Source organism: Stigmatopora argus, chromosome 9 (genome assembly GCF_051989625.1).
Source record: "Stigmatopora argus isolate UIUO_Sarg chromosome 9, RoL_Sarg_1.0, whole genome shotgun sequence".
NCBI classification, from domain to species: domain Eukaryota; kingdom Metazoa; phylum Chordata; class Actinopteri; order Syngnathiformes; family Syngnathidae; genus Stigmatopora; species Stigmatopora argus.
Genome location: NC_135395.1, coordinates 4,182,025 through 4,202,167, shown reverse-complemented (window position 1 = coordinate 4,202,167; position 20,143 = coordinate 4,182,025). Strand labels below are relative to the sequence as shown.

The following is a 20,143-nucleotide window of genomic DNA, read 5'->3' as shown; positions in this document are numbered from 1 at the left end:
CGATAATCCTCAGACTTGATTTACACTGGTGGAAAAGGATTATAATAACAATATCATTTGTTTACTACTGCATTTGTAGCATTGTCGAAATAAACTGCCTTAACAACTTATTTTTATGTATTAAGCTTTTATCATGTACAGTAGCTAAACTATGGAAAGATGTCATAGAATGTATGGCAATTCTAATCCAGTGAAAAGTATTTTAAATGATCACCACATACTCTGGCTGGCGATGATTCAAAATTTAGAGTTGTCTGAGATTTACAGAATTTATACAACAGAATCGACAATGCAGCAGCCTTGATTGTTTCCACAACGCGGGGAAAAAATCTGTATATATCGGTCCAATTTTCTACTTGTATGTGTTACTGACACTCTTTTGCAAGACCAATGAGGCTTTAAACCTGTCTGTGGTCTAACACCAAAAATTACTGCTGGTGTCACAGGAAAATGTGTACCTAAAATATTTATCGTGTTTAACAATGTTTAGCAACCGTGAATTTTAGTGCAAATAAATACTCATCAGAATCTTTCAATTTCTGCGATAATCTAGCAACCAATTCAGAATGCAGTTTCTGGACTTTTTTGTTGTTGGACAATGACCACAAAACCCACAAAAATATGCAAGTTATATTTTAAAAACTACAACCATTTTGTGTATAGTGGCTCCATTATTACAGGCTAAAAACTCCTGGACTGAATGACATACTGCTTACGTGGAAAAGTTAAAGTAAATTTTCTTTTGGGAGATAGCTAAATCATGCATCAATTTAAAAACACTCATCTGGCACTAACAGGTCAAGTGTGAAACTGCTATGCAAGATCACTGACGTCAGAGCTTAATCACCGATCATATCCATGGATGACTCATCCGATGAGTCATGTTTATATGCGAGTCTGTCCTGTATGTGTGGGAGTTTCATCTTTTTAATCAGGAACTCCATCATGAACACTAAGTAAGTGAAGTGGACATGTGTATGTCAGTCATCTTAATAGACTTATGCTGCCAAGCAACTCTTTGACGTGCATATTATCTAAACCACTATATATTGACAGACACAGCTTCTGATTATGCATTTTAATCATGTGTGTTTGCCTCCATAAATGTTTTTGTGAGTGATTACCTCCGCCAGTCACAAATATTCCTCTCTATTACTCCCTGCACTGTGCACACATAGACCAGTATATCAAAGTATTTTTTTTTGTCATCTAGTCGTATCACGCACAATTCTTCTGTATTCATTACACAAACCTTTGGGTTTAATCTATCGGGGTAAGATAAATCACCCGGGTGAAGCGACCAGCAGATGTTTAGTGTTTTGCCGCATTTTTAAAGGTAGAACACCAGTGACACAAAAGCAATTACAATGTATTACCCAATTTCTCCTACATTTTCTAACTTTCTCAACTACCAAACTTTGACTAGTCAACAAGAGCTTAAAGCAATAATAATTAGCCTTTCAACACGGTACCAATATCAGGTTAACAAGTAGACAGCTCGTCCCTATCTATCTCCAATCTATTACTTTGAGGTTGCCACGCATGATAAACTTTTAACACTAATAATAGATAAAAATTTAAAAATACCAGACTGGATCTACTTCATCTAATGATCAGACAGCATATTGTGGATGAAAATATTCATTATTAGCTGTCGTATTTTCCGTTCCATAAGTCGCACTTTTTTAATAGTTTGGCTGGGCGTGTAACTTACACTCAAGTGTGACTTATACATGTATTTTTTTCTCTCTGACCACTGACAGTCTGTTATGATTAAATTAAATGTCCACTTATTGTTTATTTTATTTTATTACTGGTAAAGTGGAAGGATTAGATTTATTTTTATTGCCAGCACTAACAGTGAATTGAATATTATGCATCATAATGTGTAAACATTTGAATTTCGGTGAAGTCACTGAATAAATTGTTGTTACTTTAAAAAAATTATCTCTTCTTAACTTTTTGTTATTGTCCTACAGTGAATTGTAGATAGATTATGTTAAAGCTGAATAAGAATTCAGCTCAGGAATGTTTTACATTATAGTGAGATGTAATGAGTATGAAAAGGAGTGACACACTGGTTTGCAGATTTGAATCTCAGTGATTTCAATATGATTTTCTGCAAAAATTGTCTTGCTTTATCCCATATTTTAAAAGGGTTTATTAAAGACTTGAAACTGGCAAACAGATATAAATTAGAGATGAATGGCAATCTATCACCTTTGAACTCAAATTAGCTCATCAGTAACCCTACTTAGGACAAGTGTTATAGAACCTGGATCAACATCTTGACGGGGAATAGATTTAATTCCGGTACCAACAATGTTTTAGTGCTGTGAAAAAATGGGCTTTCCAAAGACACAATTTGAACTCGCTGATCTTTCCACTTGACACTCCTAAAAACTACAGATTGAATTCAATGGCGCACCAATTTTATTGACACAAGGCTTCTCATGCAGCTCTCACCACACGATCTGTCACACAGGCTGTTGACCAGCATATTGATTTGTGAGAGGGAGAGGTGAATGACAGAGGGCAGAGAGCGATGAACAGGCACACAAAGAGAGCATCACCAGAGAAAGGATGGAGACAATTCTAGTGATGGGTGACAGAGAAAAGTGAGCGATACGTTGATATCACATTATACGCTGTTCTGCCTTGACAGTTTCAACTACCCTGGTTGGTGAAGTGATGGCTTTACAAAACTCTCACCTTTCGTTGAGAAAAGGCAACCAAACCCGGAAATTAAAGAAGGTTGACGAGCATTTCTGATGAAGTTATTCAGTGTAAATTTGATGTCTAATGACAATAGCAAGGGATTTCTACATGGTATATAATTGTACGATAGTGCAAAATTTCTGTCATCATTAATAGATATGTTTTTCCTCAAGATCATATTTCATTGCCATTGATGGAGCTAGACGTGGATTGGACGTCTAGTGCCATCAAGGGCAGCAGATGAGTCCAAATTTTGGCTACAATTGAGCTACCCGATGAGAGAAATAGCATTTGTGAGCAAACTTAAAACAGATGTATTGGAATTACTTTGTGTGTGACTGTGCTGTTTGTCTTTACAACATACCCGTAAGATCTCTTCTACACAGCTGGAGTCATTTGGAAGGCTGACCTGCAGAAAACAAACACAAGACAATGAAACTGACACTATGAATAGAAGTGCAACAAAAGGAACATCTGTTGAAAAATGTAAGTGGACCTCTTGGTGTCCAAATTATACATTTTTATTGAGCATTAATTCGCTCATTAATAATCACTTACACGGGTGATTACAATTACCCCAATTCTTAAATATTTTCATGCCATCTTTTCCATCAATACTTCCTATTGAAGTTACTGGAAATGTCCCTGCTAGTCAAATCAAACGTTACTCATTTGGAAACTAATTTAATGTTGGTACAATATATATTCTTTAGATAGTTACCAATATTACAAAGCCTTCAATGATTTGATTTGACGAAAGGGGCATTGGATCGATTTGAAAAAAAATATGGATACTATTCGAACACAACAAAGAATTCATAGTGCTTCATAAGGCTGCCAGGAAGGGCTATGAAGTTGCTACAAATGAATGTATAAAAAGTATACATATTTTAACCACATTTCAACCACCTCTGGTGTATTGATTCAAAACGTGATGGTAATATCATATGGTCAATATGTGAAAAATCCTGTACCAGCTCTTTGCCATTGCACCCAATTGCATTGTACAGTATTTTAATTGCATCATTTATGATAATCCAGAAAAGTCACCATTTAAAAATCACGGTGGGCTGCTAGTGGGCTTCTCCACCACCAAGGTTTGCAAGTTATTAGAGAGGAACTCAGAATTTGTATTTTTTTTCTCAGCAATTTTATTTTTGGCTGAAAATTTAATTAGATTTCACAAAAAATCACATCTTAAAAGATAAAAACATTCATCAGTATATTTGTTTTCATCGATTCTGCGCTTAAAAAAAATCATCAATTCAGATGCCTGTTTGCAAACGTATTTCAGTTCCAATTGAATTTGACTTTAATTACTGTCAATGACAGCCAATGATTTAAATAACATTCATATGGAATATGTGAGGTCTACTAAGTGTTTTTCTTGGTTGACTTTCTATAGATTCAAAACAAAACTTAGGCAAACAATGAGAAGCCTCTTATAAAAATGAAAGCATAAGCCAAACAAATTTTCTTAGAGCAGCTGCTCTTTGCTGTGCCAGTTCAGCCAAAGTGCATGTTGTGTACTTCTACTATTATTTGAAACAAATCATTATTGTCTCTGCTGGATACGCACCCTACATTTTTAGCTAAATGTACCTTGCACAAGTATAAATGCCAGTGCCAAATAAGTGTTTCCAAAAAGCATTTGTACAAAAAAATCAAATAAAACAAAACAGTGTGATGGACTAGTTCTTGGCTTGGCGCTCCCTGACAGGCTCAATAAAGAAGGAGTGAGGGATAAAGGAGCAGCTGGAGAAGAGGAGAGCAAATCCCTCTATAACCATAACCTCTGCCGCACAACATTGCTAACTGCACCAACATGAGCATCAGGAAACATTTAGTACCCAGGATAATGACGATGACATCATCTTCATCCTAAATTACAGCTAATAAAACGGCAAGCGACACTGGCATATGCTGTGTAAAAATTCAAAAAAAAAAAGAAAAAAAGGGGGGAGAAAAAGTACTTGAAAAGAAGTTAAATAAGCAGTATGTCATTGCACTATGTCTGTTTTTTAACATCTATGAGTGTTTAGAAAGATTATATTAAGGGTTAAAGAAACATTTACAAGTCATGCATAGCAACATTATCCTAAATTACAATAGCAAATAACAGTTTAAAAAGATAAGATAATCAATGTAAATTTGGTTCCATAAAGATGACTGGAAGAAAAATAATTACTGTGGATTATTCTATGCTTTAATGTAGCCTTGCTTTCTAGTGCTATAGTTATTCAAGTATGTGTAAAATTATGAAAGGATCTAAATTGAATCTAAACACCTACTTACAGTTAACAATACATTAAGGTCAGTTATCTACGCCACTTATCCTCATAAGGGTCACGGGGGTGCTAGCTCTTATCCCAGATAATGGGCAGAAGGCGAGGTTAACCCTGATTTGGTCATCAGCCAATCACAGGGCATTTACATACAAACCACCTTCCGTACTCTCAAGCACACTTACATTAAGATTCCAACTAAAATGACTTTTGCTTTTCATCCTCGTTTATTGGTTTTGTTTCTATTTCCAATGATTATGATTTTAACTGTCTTGATTTATTGTGACTTTTCACATTAAATTATACTTAATATACATACTTTGTTGACTTGAAATTTAGCAGTCAAATATTGCACAAATAGTCCAATGTGATAAAATGCGGTCTCTTGTTTGTTATTTTCTGAACTTTAATGATCTCTTTGTTCTGAAAGGTGTGTTTCACTAGTGTAAATATAACTCTTAAGTATAGTACTGTATAAGTATTTTTTCTAATAAAGCTCACGATTATTTTGTTCTTTGTAACCCTTAACTCCTTCACTGCCATTGACAGTTATAGACATCAAATCCATTCCATCTGTAACATCTAGCATTGAGTGATCATGTTTCTCAGCCATTGACAACGACAGACGTCCAATCAAAATGGATTACACGTCTATCGCTCTCAGCCCATGAGTTAATAGTTAAAAAATAGATTAATCCATTTTAAAAACCTGATCTTTTTTACCCTAATTAGCTCCTTTGAAAATGACGTGATGGGGCCCCATTTTCAATCACATAATCAGATCCCGGAGATTTCTATTATTTACTAGAACACTTCAATTCGAACTCGAGTGATTAGATTTCTGGGCCTTCCTTAGACCATTTCATAAAACATTGATATGGCATTTTTCAGTGGTGGATTCTAAAAGAAGCCATTTCATTTGATTTTTTTACTAACTGTACAAAGCATACATTAACCACAAATGAAACCGCTCATGTTTTCCATCTGTGTGTCTCTCACAGAAATATGTTACTACAGATCCCAGTGTTTGGTCTTTGTTTCCTTCAGACTGGATGGAATACTGAATAATCCGTAATAAAAGACATACCACTCACACCACAATCTCAAGGTTCCGTGAATAGCAACCAGCTGTGCGTGTGGCTACGCGTGTGTTTATGAGTGTGCGTTTGTAATGGGGAGCACTGAATAATACAAGCTGAAATAAAAAATTTAAATAAGGAAAAAGAAGCCTGGAGAAGAAGGAATGAAAATTAGAAAGACAAAATATGAAGGAAAAAAGTCGGAAGTGAATTGGGTGGAAAGTATAATCAATGTGATTCCTGAGGCAGAAATCCTTTTCTGTCTGCGAGTAGGCGCTAAAATGATAGACTGAAAAGGATGGGAAGGAAAAAATAAAATGAAGCAAATAAATGAAATGGTGAGATTTTTCCCCTGATTTAAAGTGGAAAAAAATCACAATTTCATTTGTTGTAATTGTTCATTCAGTCATTAATTTTCCAAACCGCTCATCCTCACAAGGGTCACAGGTGCTGTATTTGTATTTTCTTTTTCTTTCTTTTTTCACATTTTACCATTCAATTATTTAGATGAGAGTACGTAAAGGACACAACGCTGCACCACCTTTATGAGGTGTCCATCTGTAAATAATGAAGATATAAGATTGTAAATGAAGAGTTCACACGTAGCAGGGGTCATTCATTCATTATCCGTAACAGGTTGCGGGGGCTGCTGTAGCCTACCCCAGCCAACTGTGGCCACCAGGTAGGGGTGGCCATAATTAGTGACCAGCCAATCGCAGGGAACAAGGAGACAAGGGACAAACATCTCACTCTCACTCAAACCTGGGGACAATTTAGAGCAGGGGTGTCAGACTCGGGTTGGTTCGCAGGCTGCGTTAACGTCAACTCGATTTCATGTGGGCCGGACCATTTTAGATAAACTTAGATAGACTTTTTATAAATGGATTAAAAGAACTGGATTAAAAGCCCTGAATATTCAGTTTTTTATAGATCTAAAACAATGTGTATTTTAGCTTCTTTTTTTTAAAATAGTTTTAGATTTTACAAAATGATATTCGAACTAAAAACACAGAAAAATGGATTAAAAAATTACAATTATTGATTTAAAAGGGGGAAATAAGGAAATTTAATATACATCTATACTCTTCATTTTAATTTGATCCTAAAACAGAAAGTCGGCACTCATGATTTACTTTCCCGGGCCACACAAAATGATGCGGCGGGCCAGATTTGGCCCCCAGACCGCCACTTTGACATGTGATTTATCTATCATGCATGTCTTTGGGATGTGGTAGGAAGTCGAAGTACCAGGAGAAAACCCACGTAAGCCTGGGTAGAGCATGCAAACTCCACACATGAAGGTCCAAACCAGGGATTGAACCCTCAATCTCAGAACTATTTGGCACCGGCCATTCATTTACCCTCATTTAATTGTGAATCAGATTGACAACATCAGTGCCTCCCAAGCCATTAACATCACCAATTGTCACTAGTCAACAAACATCAACAAACAATGGGTCTCACTTCCTCTCACTACCCTTCTCGCATACACAAACGCACATGCTCAATTATAAGGAGAATAAATTGATTTATTCATTCATTTTCTGTACCACTTATCCTCACAAAGTTCACGGGGGTGCTGGAGCCTATCCCAGCCAACTATGGACAGGAGATGAGGGACACCCTGAATTGGTGGCCGCGAGGTAATGGATTTATGCCATCACAAAAATTCAGAACCAACAGAATAATCAAAATACTCAAATTGAAAAATTACTAAAATGGGTGCATGGAGGCTTATTTTGTCTTTAGCGCCCTAAATGAATTAAAAGAGAGTCATGTACACAAAACAAGAAAAATAAAACATGCTTTTGTGTCGAGTTGTCACAGGGCAAGCGAAGAAAAAGGGACAAAAGATAAATGGTGGGGAAAAACAAAGACAGGCAAAAGGAGTTGAAATCTGCTGTATAATGAATGCAAAGTTTTTTTTCTCTCTCTCTCTCTCTATTGCGCCTTCAGAGAGCTGTTAACTCATTCACTTGACTTCCTGTTACATCTCAAAGTCATTTCTCAGGCTTTCTTGTCAGGCGCTGACAAGGAAAAGCCTCATATTGTTGCAGAATTTACATGAAGTAAGTGAACGCTGTCAACACTTGGAAAAGTTTAAGAATGGCACCAAGACAAACTGTTGCTTGACTCTTATGGAACAAAAAAAAGCAGTGGAGTCAAAGTGAAACTGTCAATCATCAAAGTTCGCGCTACTGAACTTTTTTGAAAATTGAGGTCCAGCTGGGTTTGGAAAATCTTCAAGGATTTTTTTTGTTCGGAGACTATTTGTTTATTCAGTTTCATGTGTTCCTGTTATCATCCATATTTCAGCTGTTTACAGAGCTGCACTGACCGCCATCACTGGGATTACCAGCATGTGAGATAGATCACAAGCTCCACTTGAAGTGTGTGTGTGTGTGTGTGTGTGTGTGTGTGTGTGTGTGTGTGTGTGTGTGTGTGTGTGTGTGTGTGTGTGTGTGTGTTGTTTATCTAGGGCGGGAGCACAACTTTGGGTGCATATTAACATGCAGATTTTAATACAATTGTCTTAAGTAGTTGTGCAAATTTTAAAGAGTTGGATAAAATGTATATCATTAAATTCTATTTTTTATTTTTTGGGGAACTTACTTCAAGATAGATAAAAACATTCTACTTTTATCAGAATTTCACCAAATATTACACTCAAAATCCCTCATTAAACCCAATAAAATGTTCAGTTTAAAAAGTAATTAAATCTGGTCATGACCATATTATAATAAATTTTCCAAATTTTCATTCCTACCACTTCATAAAATTGCACACTTTCAAAAATTCAACTGCATAACTTAACTGCAAAATATTTTAGAGATAATATTTAGTACCTATGTAGTATGTATCACTCTTAGCTAACACTTTACATTTAATCAGCCCATACTTTTTATGATCCCTTTACAATTGGCCAACTAGCGAATCATCTGCAGCAAAATGTTACACAGGCGTACCTAAACATTGAGACACATTAATGTGTGTACACATTCACAGACTACCGTGTACCAATTTCACCTCTTCCTTTCTTAATTCATTTCCTTCCGTCTTACTTCCTACCACCCCCATCACATTTATTTAGCGTTCTTTCTCCCTCCATTCTCTCTTGTCCTTCATCTTGCTTTCCCCTTTCCAAGCTGCAAAGAGGCAGATAAGCAGTTGATGTACCATCCAATTAAATGTCGACATTGAAACATTGCTTCAAATAGGTCTGTCATTTTAGCCCTGTGCTTATTGGACTTGATCTATACATTCACTGGAGTGTGCGCAAGGCATTGTGCGTAGTGTGTCTATGTCATTGGGGGTGGTGGTGGGGGTCATTTTAAGTTCAGACTGAGTTCCACGTGTGGGTATTTTTGTCTCTGTTTTGCTATAATGAACCTCTTTCCAGCAGTGTTCCTTATTTTTTCTGAACAAAACTTTTACCAAATTGCTATTAAGGATACATAATTTCAACTTTGCCAGTAGGTGTTTTTGATCCTCTCCCATGAGTATTCATCTTCTATACCACCCATCCTTGTAAGGGTTGCCAGAGCCTATCCCAGACTGGTCGCCAGTCAGTCGTAGGGCACACAGAGAGACAAAGGACCATTCGCTCTGACAATCGTACCGCCACCAGCGGGAATCAAGCCTGCGGCTGCTCACATTGAAGTCAGGCCAGTGAACCACTACACCATCAGGAGGCTCTCCCATGAGTATGATAAAATAAAATAAAACATTTTAATTACTCCATTAGTAATACAACTCATTAATTCTGTATACGATATTGAATATTATTTGGCCGTTATATGCGGATGAGCAAAGACGTGAGGAGTTGAGAGTGAAAAGAGGCTGTGATCAATGCCATTGAACCATATAATTGCCCTGAGATTGAATTGAGGTTGAATACATTAATTAGCCTTGTTTTGCAATGAATCACAGCCCAGAAGAAATTAGCTACACCATATACTTCCGTCTGTTTAAATGTGATCCCAACAAATGCTAATGCAATATACATAATTTTTAGATGAGTGGAAATGTTGTTTTGCTTACCTCACACTTTCTTTGATTGGATATGATCATTTGCTTCTTGTATCCTATTTTTTTATGTTACGAGGGGCTTCAACAAGGTGCTGCTCTCTTTTATATAATTAATAAATTGTATAAGGCATGGTTTGGACACTTGAAATAAGTGGTCACCAACTCTCCAGTTTCTTTTCCATATATCTCTCTTTAAACTCACCTGAATCAAATGATCAACTCCTCAGCAATCTCTTGAAAATGCTAAAAAATGATCCTGATTATTTGATTCAGGTGTGCCCTGTTCCAGATTGTCCTTAGGTATGAGTGAGTGTGAATAGTTTGAAAATAAATGAATAAATAATTTGCATACAAGTTTTTTTTAACCATCACACAACAGCAAATAATTGAGAAGCACTAGATAATGGTTAGCATTTGAATGTTCTCCATTTTTTTTGTCCAGGTTTTCCTAAGAATGACTGTTTACTTGATTGAAAAATCAAAATTGTGAGTGGTTGGATGATGTAATGCCAATACCAGTTGATAGTAGTGCAGTCATCAAAATGGAATTCTATAGAGCTCAATTGAATAATGATGCCCACCTGGGGCAGTGTAAAAAAATAAATCTGAATAAAGCAATCTTTAATCATTCTAATCCCATTAGTTACACTTGGAAAAATAGTTAGCAGGAAAAAATAGGTCAAACTTTGAAACATTATTTCAAGTAAAATTGACTATAGTAAAGTAGTTTGAACTCGACATTTGAAGTAAACTGGACTTGGGTTTAAGAAAATATATTAAGAAGCCACCTGATGGTGTAGTGGTTCATTCGCTTGACTTTGAAACGGACAGGGAGGGATCAATTCCCTCTCATTGGCGCCGTGATTGTGAGTGCAGATGGTTGTCACTCTTTGTGAGTGCCTTATGACTGACTGGCGACCAGTTTAGGGTGTTCGCCTTTCGCCCAAAGTCAGCTAAGGGCTCCAGGACCCGGCGACCCTGACTGAATGAAGCGTTGCGGAAAATTGTTGTATGTATTTAATACGCGGCTACAACTGAGTTAAACGGGGCATTGAGGGCATTACTCAGACATTTAAATATTGCCCTCAATCTTGATCTGACAAATTTATTTTAATCAATTTAATATTGGGAACTTGTTATGGGAAGACCCGAAATTTAAGACAACTAAGGATTTTGGCTTATGTTTACAATGTGTAAAACCTTCAGTTAGCATTACCAATCGGCAGGTTTATATTTTTTTACATTATAATAGCTTGGACCTGTATTCTCACCCTATTTCGTAAGGACCCTATAGCAGCAGTAGTATAAAGGACAACAGAAAGCATAGAAATTGCTTTAGAGTCGAAGCAGTGAATAGACAATGACTGACAGATTTTTGTTTGTCAGTGTGAGCACAGCAACATTCAAGCTGAGTATATATGATTTGTTCTGTTGGCAGGGAAATGCACGGTATTTGATTTGTACTCTTGGCAGAATGTGGATATGTGTGTGTGTGGTCTCTCTGTGTGTGGCTCTCAGCATGATGCCTTTTTTTTAAACAACAAAATAAGTGCCTCTTGAAATGGGGGAAGCGGGTGACAGTTGGAGGGTCGTCAGCAGTACAATAGGACAACAGATTCTATTTGTTTATTCACTCACATTCATCAACTCTGGCTTTAAATAGTTCCCACTATCATACAGTGTGCATTTGCCATCAATTATATCCAAATAATGTATTCACCCTCCACTACAACTCTGCTGTGTGTGTGTTTGTGTGTGTAAATACTGCAGTTTCACAGAGAATGGGGCAATAAAGTAATGATTTGATAGTCAGCAGTAATCACACTGAACAATGTTTACACTTCATATAAATGCTCACGCGAGTATCATATAAAATTATTGGTGGATTTGGACATGATTTACTCTACATGTTACAGATTATGATCAGTCTGGCCACGTAAATGAATAAAACACACTCTGTTCCCGATAAACTGCTATTTCTTTGACTAGCTACATTCGGTTCCACATCGGAATTCCCATTAAAACATTATGATTGACCAAGAGTGTTTTGGGCTAAAGGGAGATTTTTTTTAACAGATACTCTCTTTTTTTATTAAGGGAGTATTCATGCCAAGAAAGTCCATTGTTCACTTTCTTTTGTCTGGATCAAAATTCAATATATCTTTTTTGGTTTATTGCAAATTCACGTTGCAATTTCTGCAAGAGTCCCAAGATTTGACAACAAACCCACACATGCGCAAACTTTGTTGAATCATTGGACCAAACGTTTAGGGTGGAATGACATGGTACAATACACAAGTATTTTTTCAAAATGCTGCACTGGTGCTCATAAGCCTTTTCTTTCATCCGAGTGCTAAATATCTTAAATGTATCGGAATTCTTAAAGTTCTTAAAGTGCGGAATTATTAAAGTATTTTCAGCATCGTTTTTCTATGGGTGTCTGCCCAAATACTCTGTGATAAAATAAAGAGCCTTTCTCATATCTATAACATTAAAGGATATATTAGCCCTCCATGATATTGTGTCATAGAAACACAATAAAAATGGGCAGAACAATCGCTGAACACGTGTAAGGGGAGCCAGCAGCGACGTCTCAGCAGTCTTGGACGTGACAGTGAGCAGTCAGGCAGAACACTGGCAAGCTGAGAGCTGTAAGGACAGCGTGACTTCACATGTGCGCTGTGGGAGCGTTCAAATTGATGCCCATAGCACTAATGTTGTACTTAATACGTAGACATTACCACAGGAGCACAAATGGGAATGAGCTCGTATCCCACTTTCTCACATTTCTTTTCCGATTCAGTGGAATTGCTGCAGCAACCTGGCGTCATCAGTACCTCATAAACTATTCAACGTGATTTGCGAAAAATCCATGTGCAGTTTTCCTGAAATATATATTCATTTTTTAGCTGAATTGCATATTGAGAACTGGTATTTTTATGTAAATGCCATCCATTAAAGCATACATTAACAAATGCACCATGGTTCAGTGCAAACAATTTCTTGTATTGTACTTTGTCTTTTTCCTCATTCGTTTATTTGGTTTTATATTATCCACTTTGCTTTCATCTTTCCTCTCACTTCCACAAAACATGCATGCCAAGTCTACATCAGGGGATTTGAGGGTGTTAGGGGCTCAGATGTAAAACACTAGTTGGCACTAAGAAGCAAAATATTACTACTTCATAACCTCTGCACTGCAATACCATTTGGAGTTGTTCACAATCAATATTAATTAATAACATGACAAAAACATTAAAACTTTAAATACAGCATATCACCAGGGATGCTTAATTGTTTTATAGATCATACGTTTCATTGCTCCTGCTTGTAGGCTAGATGTAAAGGCTAGATTTCATCACTTGCAGGTACGATAAGTTTGGCTACATTCATGACGTCATAGATATTCTCAAGCATACTAATCAAATTGACATATTTCACCGTTTACAGAAATGTCTATGACGTGGCTGATATACACATCGGAAGTCTATTTTGCCTGGATGGCGAGGCCTGACCACATGAAATTGACAAAATACCCTCATACCTGAAAAGAAGTTTAGCACCGATATAAAATAAAACTTCCGGGTTCCTTTTGAAGTAAAGTATTGTCATCAACGAGGGTGGGCAGTCTGTCCATGCTTTCCATTTTCATGAAAAGATAATTATTGATTTACTTTTTTTCTTGAGCAAGTAATGCAGAAAAGAGAAACTCGTACAATAATTTCCAATTTGTTGCATGATAGAACGAAAAAAAAAACCAAATTGTCTATTTATTATTGTTAAACAATAAATTGTGTATTGTTCATTTTCAAGTGACTGAAAAAGTAGTCACAGGGACGCACCTGCATGTTTTTAGTTTAACACATTAATGCTCGATTGCACTTGAATTTGCACATTCTCGAGAGAACCCTTGTAATTTCCTCTGCCTATTCTTAGCCAGAAAACAAGCGGTAGAGATTGACCTGAGGTGTTTTGGTAGTCACGATGCATCTGCGTTGGAGCTGCAAGCGGTATAATTTCTAGGTAAAGCTCATACCTACTGCTCTTCAGGCCCAAATAAATCCTTTTCTGGTTTAAACAAGTTCTCCAAGCAAGTGGCAGTTGACCTCTCCTTACAATGTCCACCTTGAATATGAATTTTTAATCATCTCCAACATTTGTCGTCCTCCGTGAAACTAATTTTGGACTGGATATTTAATGAAAAGTGCATTTTTCTCCAGAGGGAGACTACCTTGACCTCCCAAATCATCGGGGCTCTAGTTTCCTACGTCATCTAAATTTAGACCAGCGCAGGTCAACCCTAGACGAAGGGGTTTTCAGATTTTAGCAATTCCACAGAAAGGTGCAAAAGCTTGCACTTTTTGAAAGCGGACGGGATGCGCTGCATACGGATCAGCTGTCCTTGTGTATCATTTAAGAGCTGCTATAACAATGGCACATTTGATGGAAACACTGAAAAAGTGTCCAGAAAAAAAATTATGTGGGCAACAATTGCAAAAGTAATAGACCCCACAATGTCTCATTCTTCTATAACATGAAAAGTTTTGTCTCACTCTTCCACAACAATGCCAATATGAAGTGGTGGTTGTGTAGTTTAATTTTGGGACCTCTTTTCATGGGATTCCAAAGCCAGTCACTCGCATAAATTGTCTGGCACTGCTTTCATGCCAGATGCCTTTTTTTAAACAGGAATGGGACTAGCACGGGAAGGAACTAGTGGCAGGGTGTCAGAGCACAGTGAAGGGAATTAAACCCACGGCATTTTCATGAAAGGGAACAAAATGCATCATAACTTTCCCACGTTCAATTGAATTAGTAGATATCTAGTCCGTCTTGCTGTTACTGTACTTGTATTGATCGCAAAAATAAAACAAGACTGTTGTCTTTATGGTTGTAGACTCCGTTCTCCCCTTTCTGTCTCCACTCCTCCCTCACTCATCTATCTCATCTCCCTTCTCTTAACTTCACTCCTTCTTCCTCTCTCCCTTTTTTATATTCATAGGATTTTAAAATGTCTGTAATAGCCCTGCTAGATCAAAACACTCCTTCTCCCACGCTGTGTGTGTGTGCGCGTGCGTGTATACGTGATTTGCATATCACAGCTATGCTCTGATTGGCAAACTGGCAATGCCGAGTCCAGCGGGGCATATTTTTAAGAGGCCCTACCCCACACACAACGTCGGGAGAAGCCACTGGTCTGTATCAGAACCTAATGAATAATATGAGAGCACGAGCAGCAGGGGTTCTCCATGAATTGTCCTATAATGCCAAGAGCAATAAAGACTTTTATAACCATGTTTTTATGGGCACCAGACATAAGCTGTTATGAAATAGTCTGATATTTTATTAGCCGTTTGGTCTAGGTTTTATTGTCTCGAATGAAGTCGCCTTGTAATGTATCATATTTGACCAGTCAAGACTATCAAATAGGATGTTTTACTGCCTTAATATCCTGGGGAATTAATATTAATAGATGGAAAGTGTGTAATCTCTTATAATATCAATCAGTTATCTGCAATTTGATTATACGTAATGCAGCGTTGCATTATCTATTTAAATCACAAAAACTGAATGCATAATGCTAAAAATTAGGTCGACTCTTAATCAGCGGAACACTAAAAGGATGTTCAACTCTGAAACTGTCACGTTTGTGAGGATGCTAACAAGGGAGGCTTTGTTTCAAACCATGTATGGTTCAATATAAAGAGGATTGAAAATTGATCCTCCTCCATAAAAAATCAAGTTGGAGGACAAATAAGAGTTCAAACAAACTTATTTCAATTTAATCCATTTTCAGTTCCGCTTATCCTTGCCAGGGTCGCAGGGTGCTGGAGTTTATCCCAACTGACTTTGGGCAAAAGGCGGACTATAGCCTCGACTCATCGCCAGTCAGTCATAGAGCACACATAGTGGAAAAGATCCATTTGCACTCACAATCACACTGCCATCGAGTGGGAATTGATTCTGGGCTGCCCAGACTGAAGTCTGGCAAAAGAACCACTGCCCCACCGGGTGTTCCAGGCAAGCTTACATATTTCAATTGAGTGAAAACAACACATGAGATGCTGTTCTCGTCTATCTTGTAGATTGCTTCCTCTCTGTACAACCGTTTCTTCAGTTATTTTGAGCTGCTGGAGATCTACAGTCAAAAGTGCACAGAATTACTACTGTGACCCCTATACCGCCATCAGCAGGAGCTGCAGGGAGTCAAGTGCTCAGCCCTGCCTCTTCTTGAACCGCGACCTCTTATTCAGGAGTGTGATAACAGTCGCTTTATCCAACCAGTCTCTTGAAGATATCCAAACCAGAGGGTGGACTTTTAGTTGGGATGAGAGGTCTCCGAGGGGTAATAACACACACCTTCAGACTCCCGGTGATGGCCAAAATCAATGTGATCATTGCAGCTCATCCGATGTTGTAATGGAAATCCACCCCAAAGGTAAAAACGTAGTTACTATTTACATTTTGCGAAATATCTGCCGTCAAGCACTGTACAGTATAGCAAGGTTTTATTTGCAGGAAAAAGCCTTGGAAAAAGAAATAAAATGAGCTCTTTTTGACACATGTAATCCATTCTTGCAGCTTGTGAAGCCCAACAAAACATGGCACCATACAACATTAATGGAGAATCTTCTTCAGGTTATGCTGTGTCAAGCAAGAATATGAAGTGAGCTGTTCAGATTTCAAATATACAACTTCACTGGCCTGCAAACACCCTTCTGGGGCTTCAATTCAGTAAAATGTATTATTTGTTTGCCTGAACAGAGGTCTATGTTTGAGTAGATACTTTATAAGGGACATCTTACCCCAGACAAAACAAATTCCAGATGATAAACAGCTGCGGTGCCTACGTAAATGAAAAAGGTACTGGTACAATGAATCGTTTCACATGCGTGCATGCATTTCTGCGCGTGTCTTGACTTGACAGCCTGAGGGATATTATGTAAATGAGGCCAGCTGTTTACTGCAATAGCAGACACTGTGAAAATGAGAGACAACCATGTCCACATATAGCCTTGTTGCTACAATGTCCTGCCTGTTACGTCAAGGTAGTACCTCAAAATATTTTCATACTCAGGCTTCTCTACAAACGATTTTACATGATCAACTTGAGTTGTTACAGTTGCAAAAAAAAGTTTTTTGCGATGGTGGTCACGCGTTGATAAAAAGACGTCAGAAATTTAGTTTTTTAAGGAGACCAAGTAGCGCCACTAGAAGTGTGACAACAACTAGACCCTGCTTTGTAATCGTCTACTGTCGTCTAGAGTGTGGTTTGAGGGCACGGGATTTAAGGAAGGGAGGAGAAAAAAATCTAATAAAAGAGAAGACGGCACTGTTAGCTGTTCAAGTATCATCCATATAAAACCAACAAGGATTTGTAAACCTTAATGTTACATTAAGGATTTGGAAATGTTAAGGCTACTCCAGTAAGTTAAGAGTATCACATGTTTAAATGCTCGATTAACTCTTGTCTTTCTATCTACCTTGTCTAGGAACACATTATTAGGCTAAATTAGGGTATGAGAGGACAACGATTTTTGGTTATAACACAAAATATATAAGATTAATTGTGGAAAATATGACATGAACTAACTGACACCATTATTTAAATCCAGCAAATTATGAAACTTAAAAGCTCTTCTTCCAAGCATTGATTTAATTACTAAACAAAAAGCCCTACATTTACATTCTCTACACCCAGATAAACTGATAGTTTATTTGAGCAAGAAATGTGACTGCATCACCATTCCTTTTATTAGCTCCAAAAATGTGTTATTGGATTATTAATGCCATTATAATTGATTGTATGATGTTTTGAGAGCGAGTACATTTTCCCCCCCTCTGCTACTAATAACACCCTCGCTACTTAAAAGGAAATATGACCTCCGTGCACAGGAAAAGATGAAGTCTCGCTGGTGAGGTTTTTAAGAGCGCGCAGTGAGTTTATCTGAGCTTTTCAAAGATAAGAGCGGCGAGAGTGAATTAAAACAGTAAAGTTGTGGCCCACAGAACAGTCAGCTGGCAGATGATAAAACATTCTGTGGAGCTGCTCACTGTGGATGATTACTCTCAGAAGCATTAGCTCTTAAAGTGACCTCCTTCACATTACACAAACTTATTTGATCCATCGCTAACATAAAAATATTGATCACTTCAGCCGGCAGACTGTTACAGAGAGTAAAAACCAACAGCTGCAATTTCATCAATGATCATTTTTCAATGAATATCAACATGTTGATACAGTGGAGAAAAAAAACATGAAGTGGGCCTGGGTGAGAACAGTATCAATGGGCCGAGGCAGAGATGCTTTAAACTTAAACACTAGATTATAGAACTGCGCATCAGCTTACATTGGTTTTTAGACGCTCACCTCACCCGACCATGCCCACTTTCCGTCTCCCAAATGCTTCCCCCAAAAAGTGTGGGTGCGACCGGACGCCCCTCAGCTTTGTCCCTGTGTTGATATAAATTGCAGCGTCTATATGCTTGGTTAAATCATGTGTGCATTCTTAGCTTTTTCATGATAAAATGATTAATAAGAAACATTTTTTGTATGCTAAATGCAGTAGGGGCACAGTGGTTTGAATGCTCCGTTGCCGGGTTTGATTCCTGTATATGTGGGTATCATCAGGAAAAAACTTGAGTGGCAAATCAAATTAGCGATTTGACGGTTTGGGCGTGGCGACTCCTGAGGAGATAAGCTAAAATCATTTTTTAAAAATGATCATGTATAGTAAGGCTTTTTTTTCTTGAGGAGGTAAGCTAAAACCATTAGAAAATAAAGATTATGTATAGCAAGGCTTTTTTTCTTTAAAAAATGACCAAATCCAACCCCATTTTATGTAAGATAAGGTAACTAAGAAAAGGTCAGTTTTGGATCTTAACAATGGTTATTAACATGCAAAACAGGCCTTTGATAATTACATTGTAGTCACCTTAGTTACATTGCATTGTGTGGTCAGAAGGCATCTGAAAACAGGCATAGGACTGAAAGATGCATGCAAGGGGAAAAAACAACCTTTTATTACCCCTGCCTGTTTTCTTTTATCAAATTTAAAAATCATGTGAGGGCTTTTTTCATGCAAAAATGGAAGGATTCTCTGTGAGCAGAATATATTCTGTTAGCGTGGCCTTATGCTGATTACTGACTGGAGGTCCTAGACCGTCCTGCTTCTTATTTACCGCTACATTGGTGGCAAAGCGCCGTGTTAGCGTTTACACACAGCCGACAGAAATGCCACAGCAGGTCTTCAAATCAGTGTGAAATTACATCAGCTTTATTCTTTGAACTACTTTGAAATGAAACCTGTCATAGCGCTGTTGGAAATGTCACCTGTCAGCTCAGAGTTTACCTCCTTGCAAGCCGCCTCGCCCATAGGTCTAAATCTGCTTGGATGTTGTTTACATGCGTATTTCAGAAATTATTTCACCTGAAGTGTTTCATTGGCACATCAATAATGCCTTTGACAGCTTCTTTTGTTTTTCCTGGTTAAAAAAGATAGTCTTTCTTTGCTTATTTGAAAGTAGTAAGGTTGAGAAGGATTATTTCGGAGGTCATTTACACGATGATATAGCAAGGTCTCAGATTTTGAAAGAATACTAATAGACATGCAAGATCTATTTATCTGAGCATTTTTGTCTTTTATTTTATTTTTTCAATGTATCTATTTTTATTACTTTTTTTGACAGCTAAAAAATATGGTACGTATTATTTAAGGCAATTCTGTGATGTTACTATTCAAATATATTCAAATTCTTATGAAAAATGTTGACTCAAGTAGCATAAAATCCTCAAAATTTCCATATAAATGTGATGATGGAAACCTCCCGAAGGGACTATATTTACTTCCGTGAACACAACAACACGTCAGTTGCGTGTCACTTAGTGCCTGCATGTCAATATGGAAATAGGTTGTTACAATATGAACGCACTCGGCCCGACCGCATGGTCAGCGCGTCGGCCATTACAGTTCTGGACTAAAGGGTTTGATTTCAGGTCAGTTCTCACTGTTTGGAGTTTGCATCTTCTCC

The 20,143-nt window shown here is 37.5% G+C and overlaps 1 protein-coding gene across 1 annotated transcript in view; it reads right to left on the bottom strand.

Annotated features, from left to right (window-relative positions):
• LOC144082435 (AF4/FMR2 family member 2-like) overlaps positions 1–20,143 on the bottom strand; it is a 128,671-nt gene that overhangs the window by 55,672 nt on the left and 52,856 nt on the right. The window contains exon 5 of the mRNA XM_077609603.1: positions 3,083–3,127. Coding sequence (XP_077465729.1) covers positions 3,083–3,127 — 45 coding nt within the window. The remainder of the gene's footprint in view (positions 1–3,082; positions 3,128–20,143) is intronic.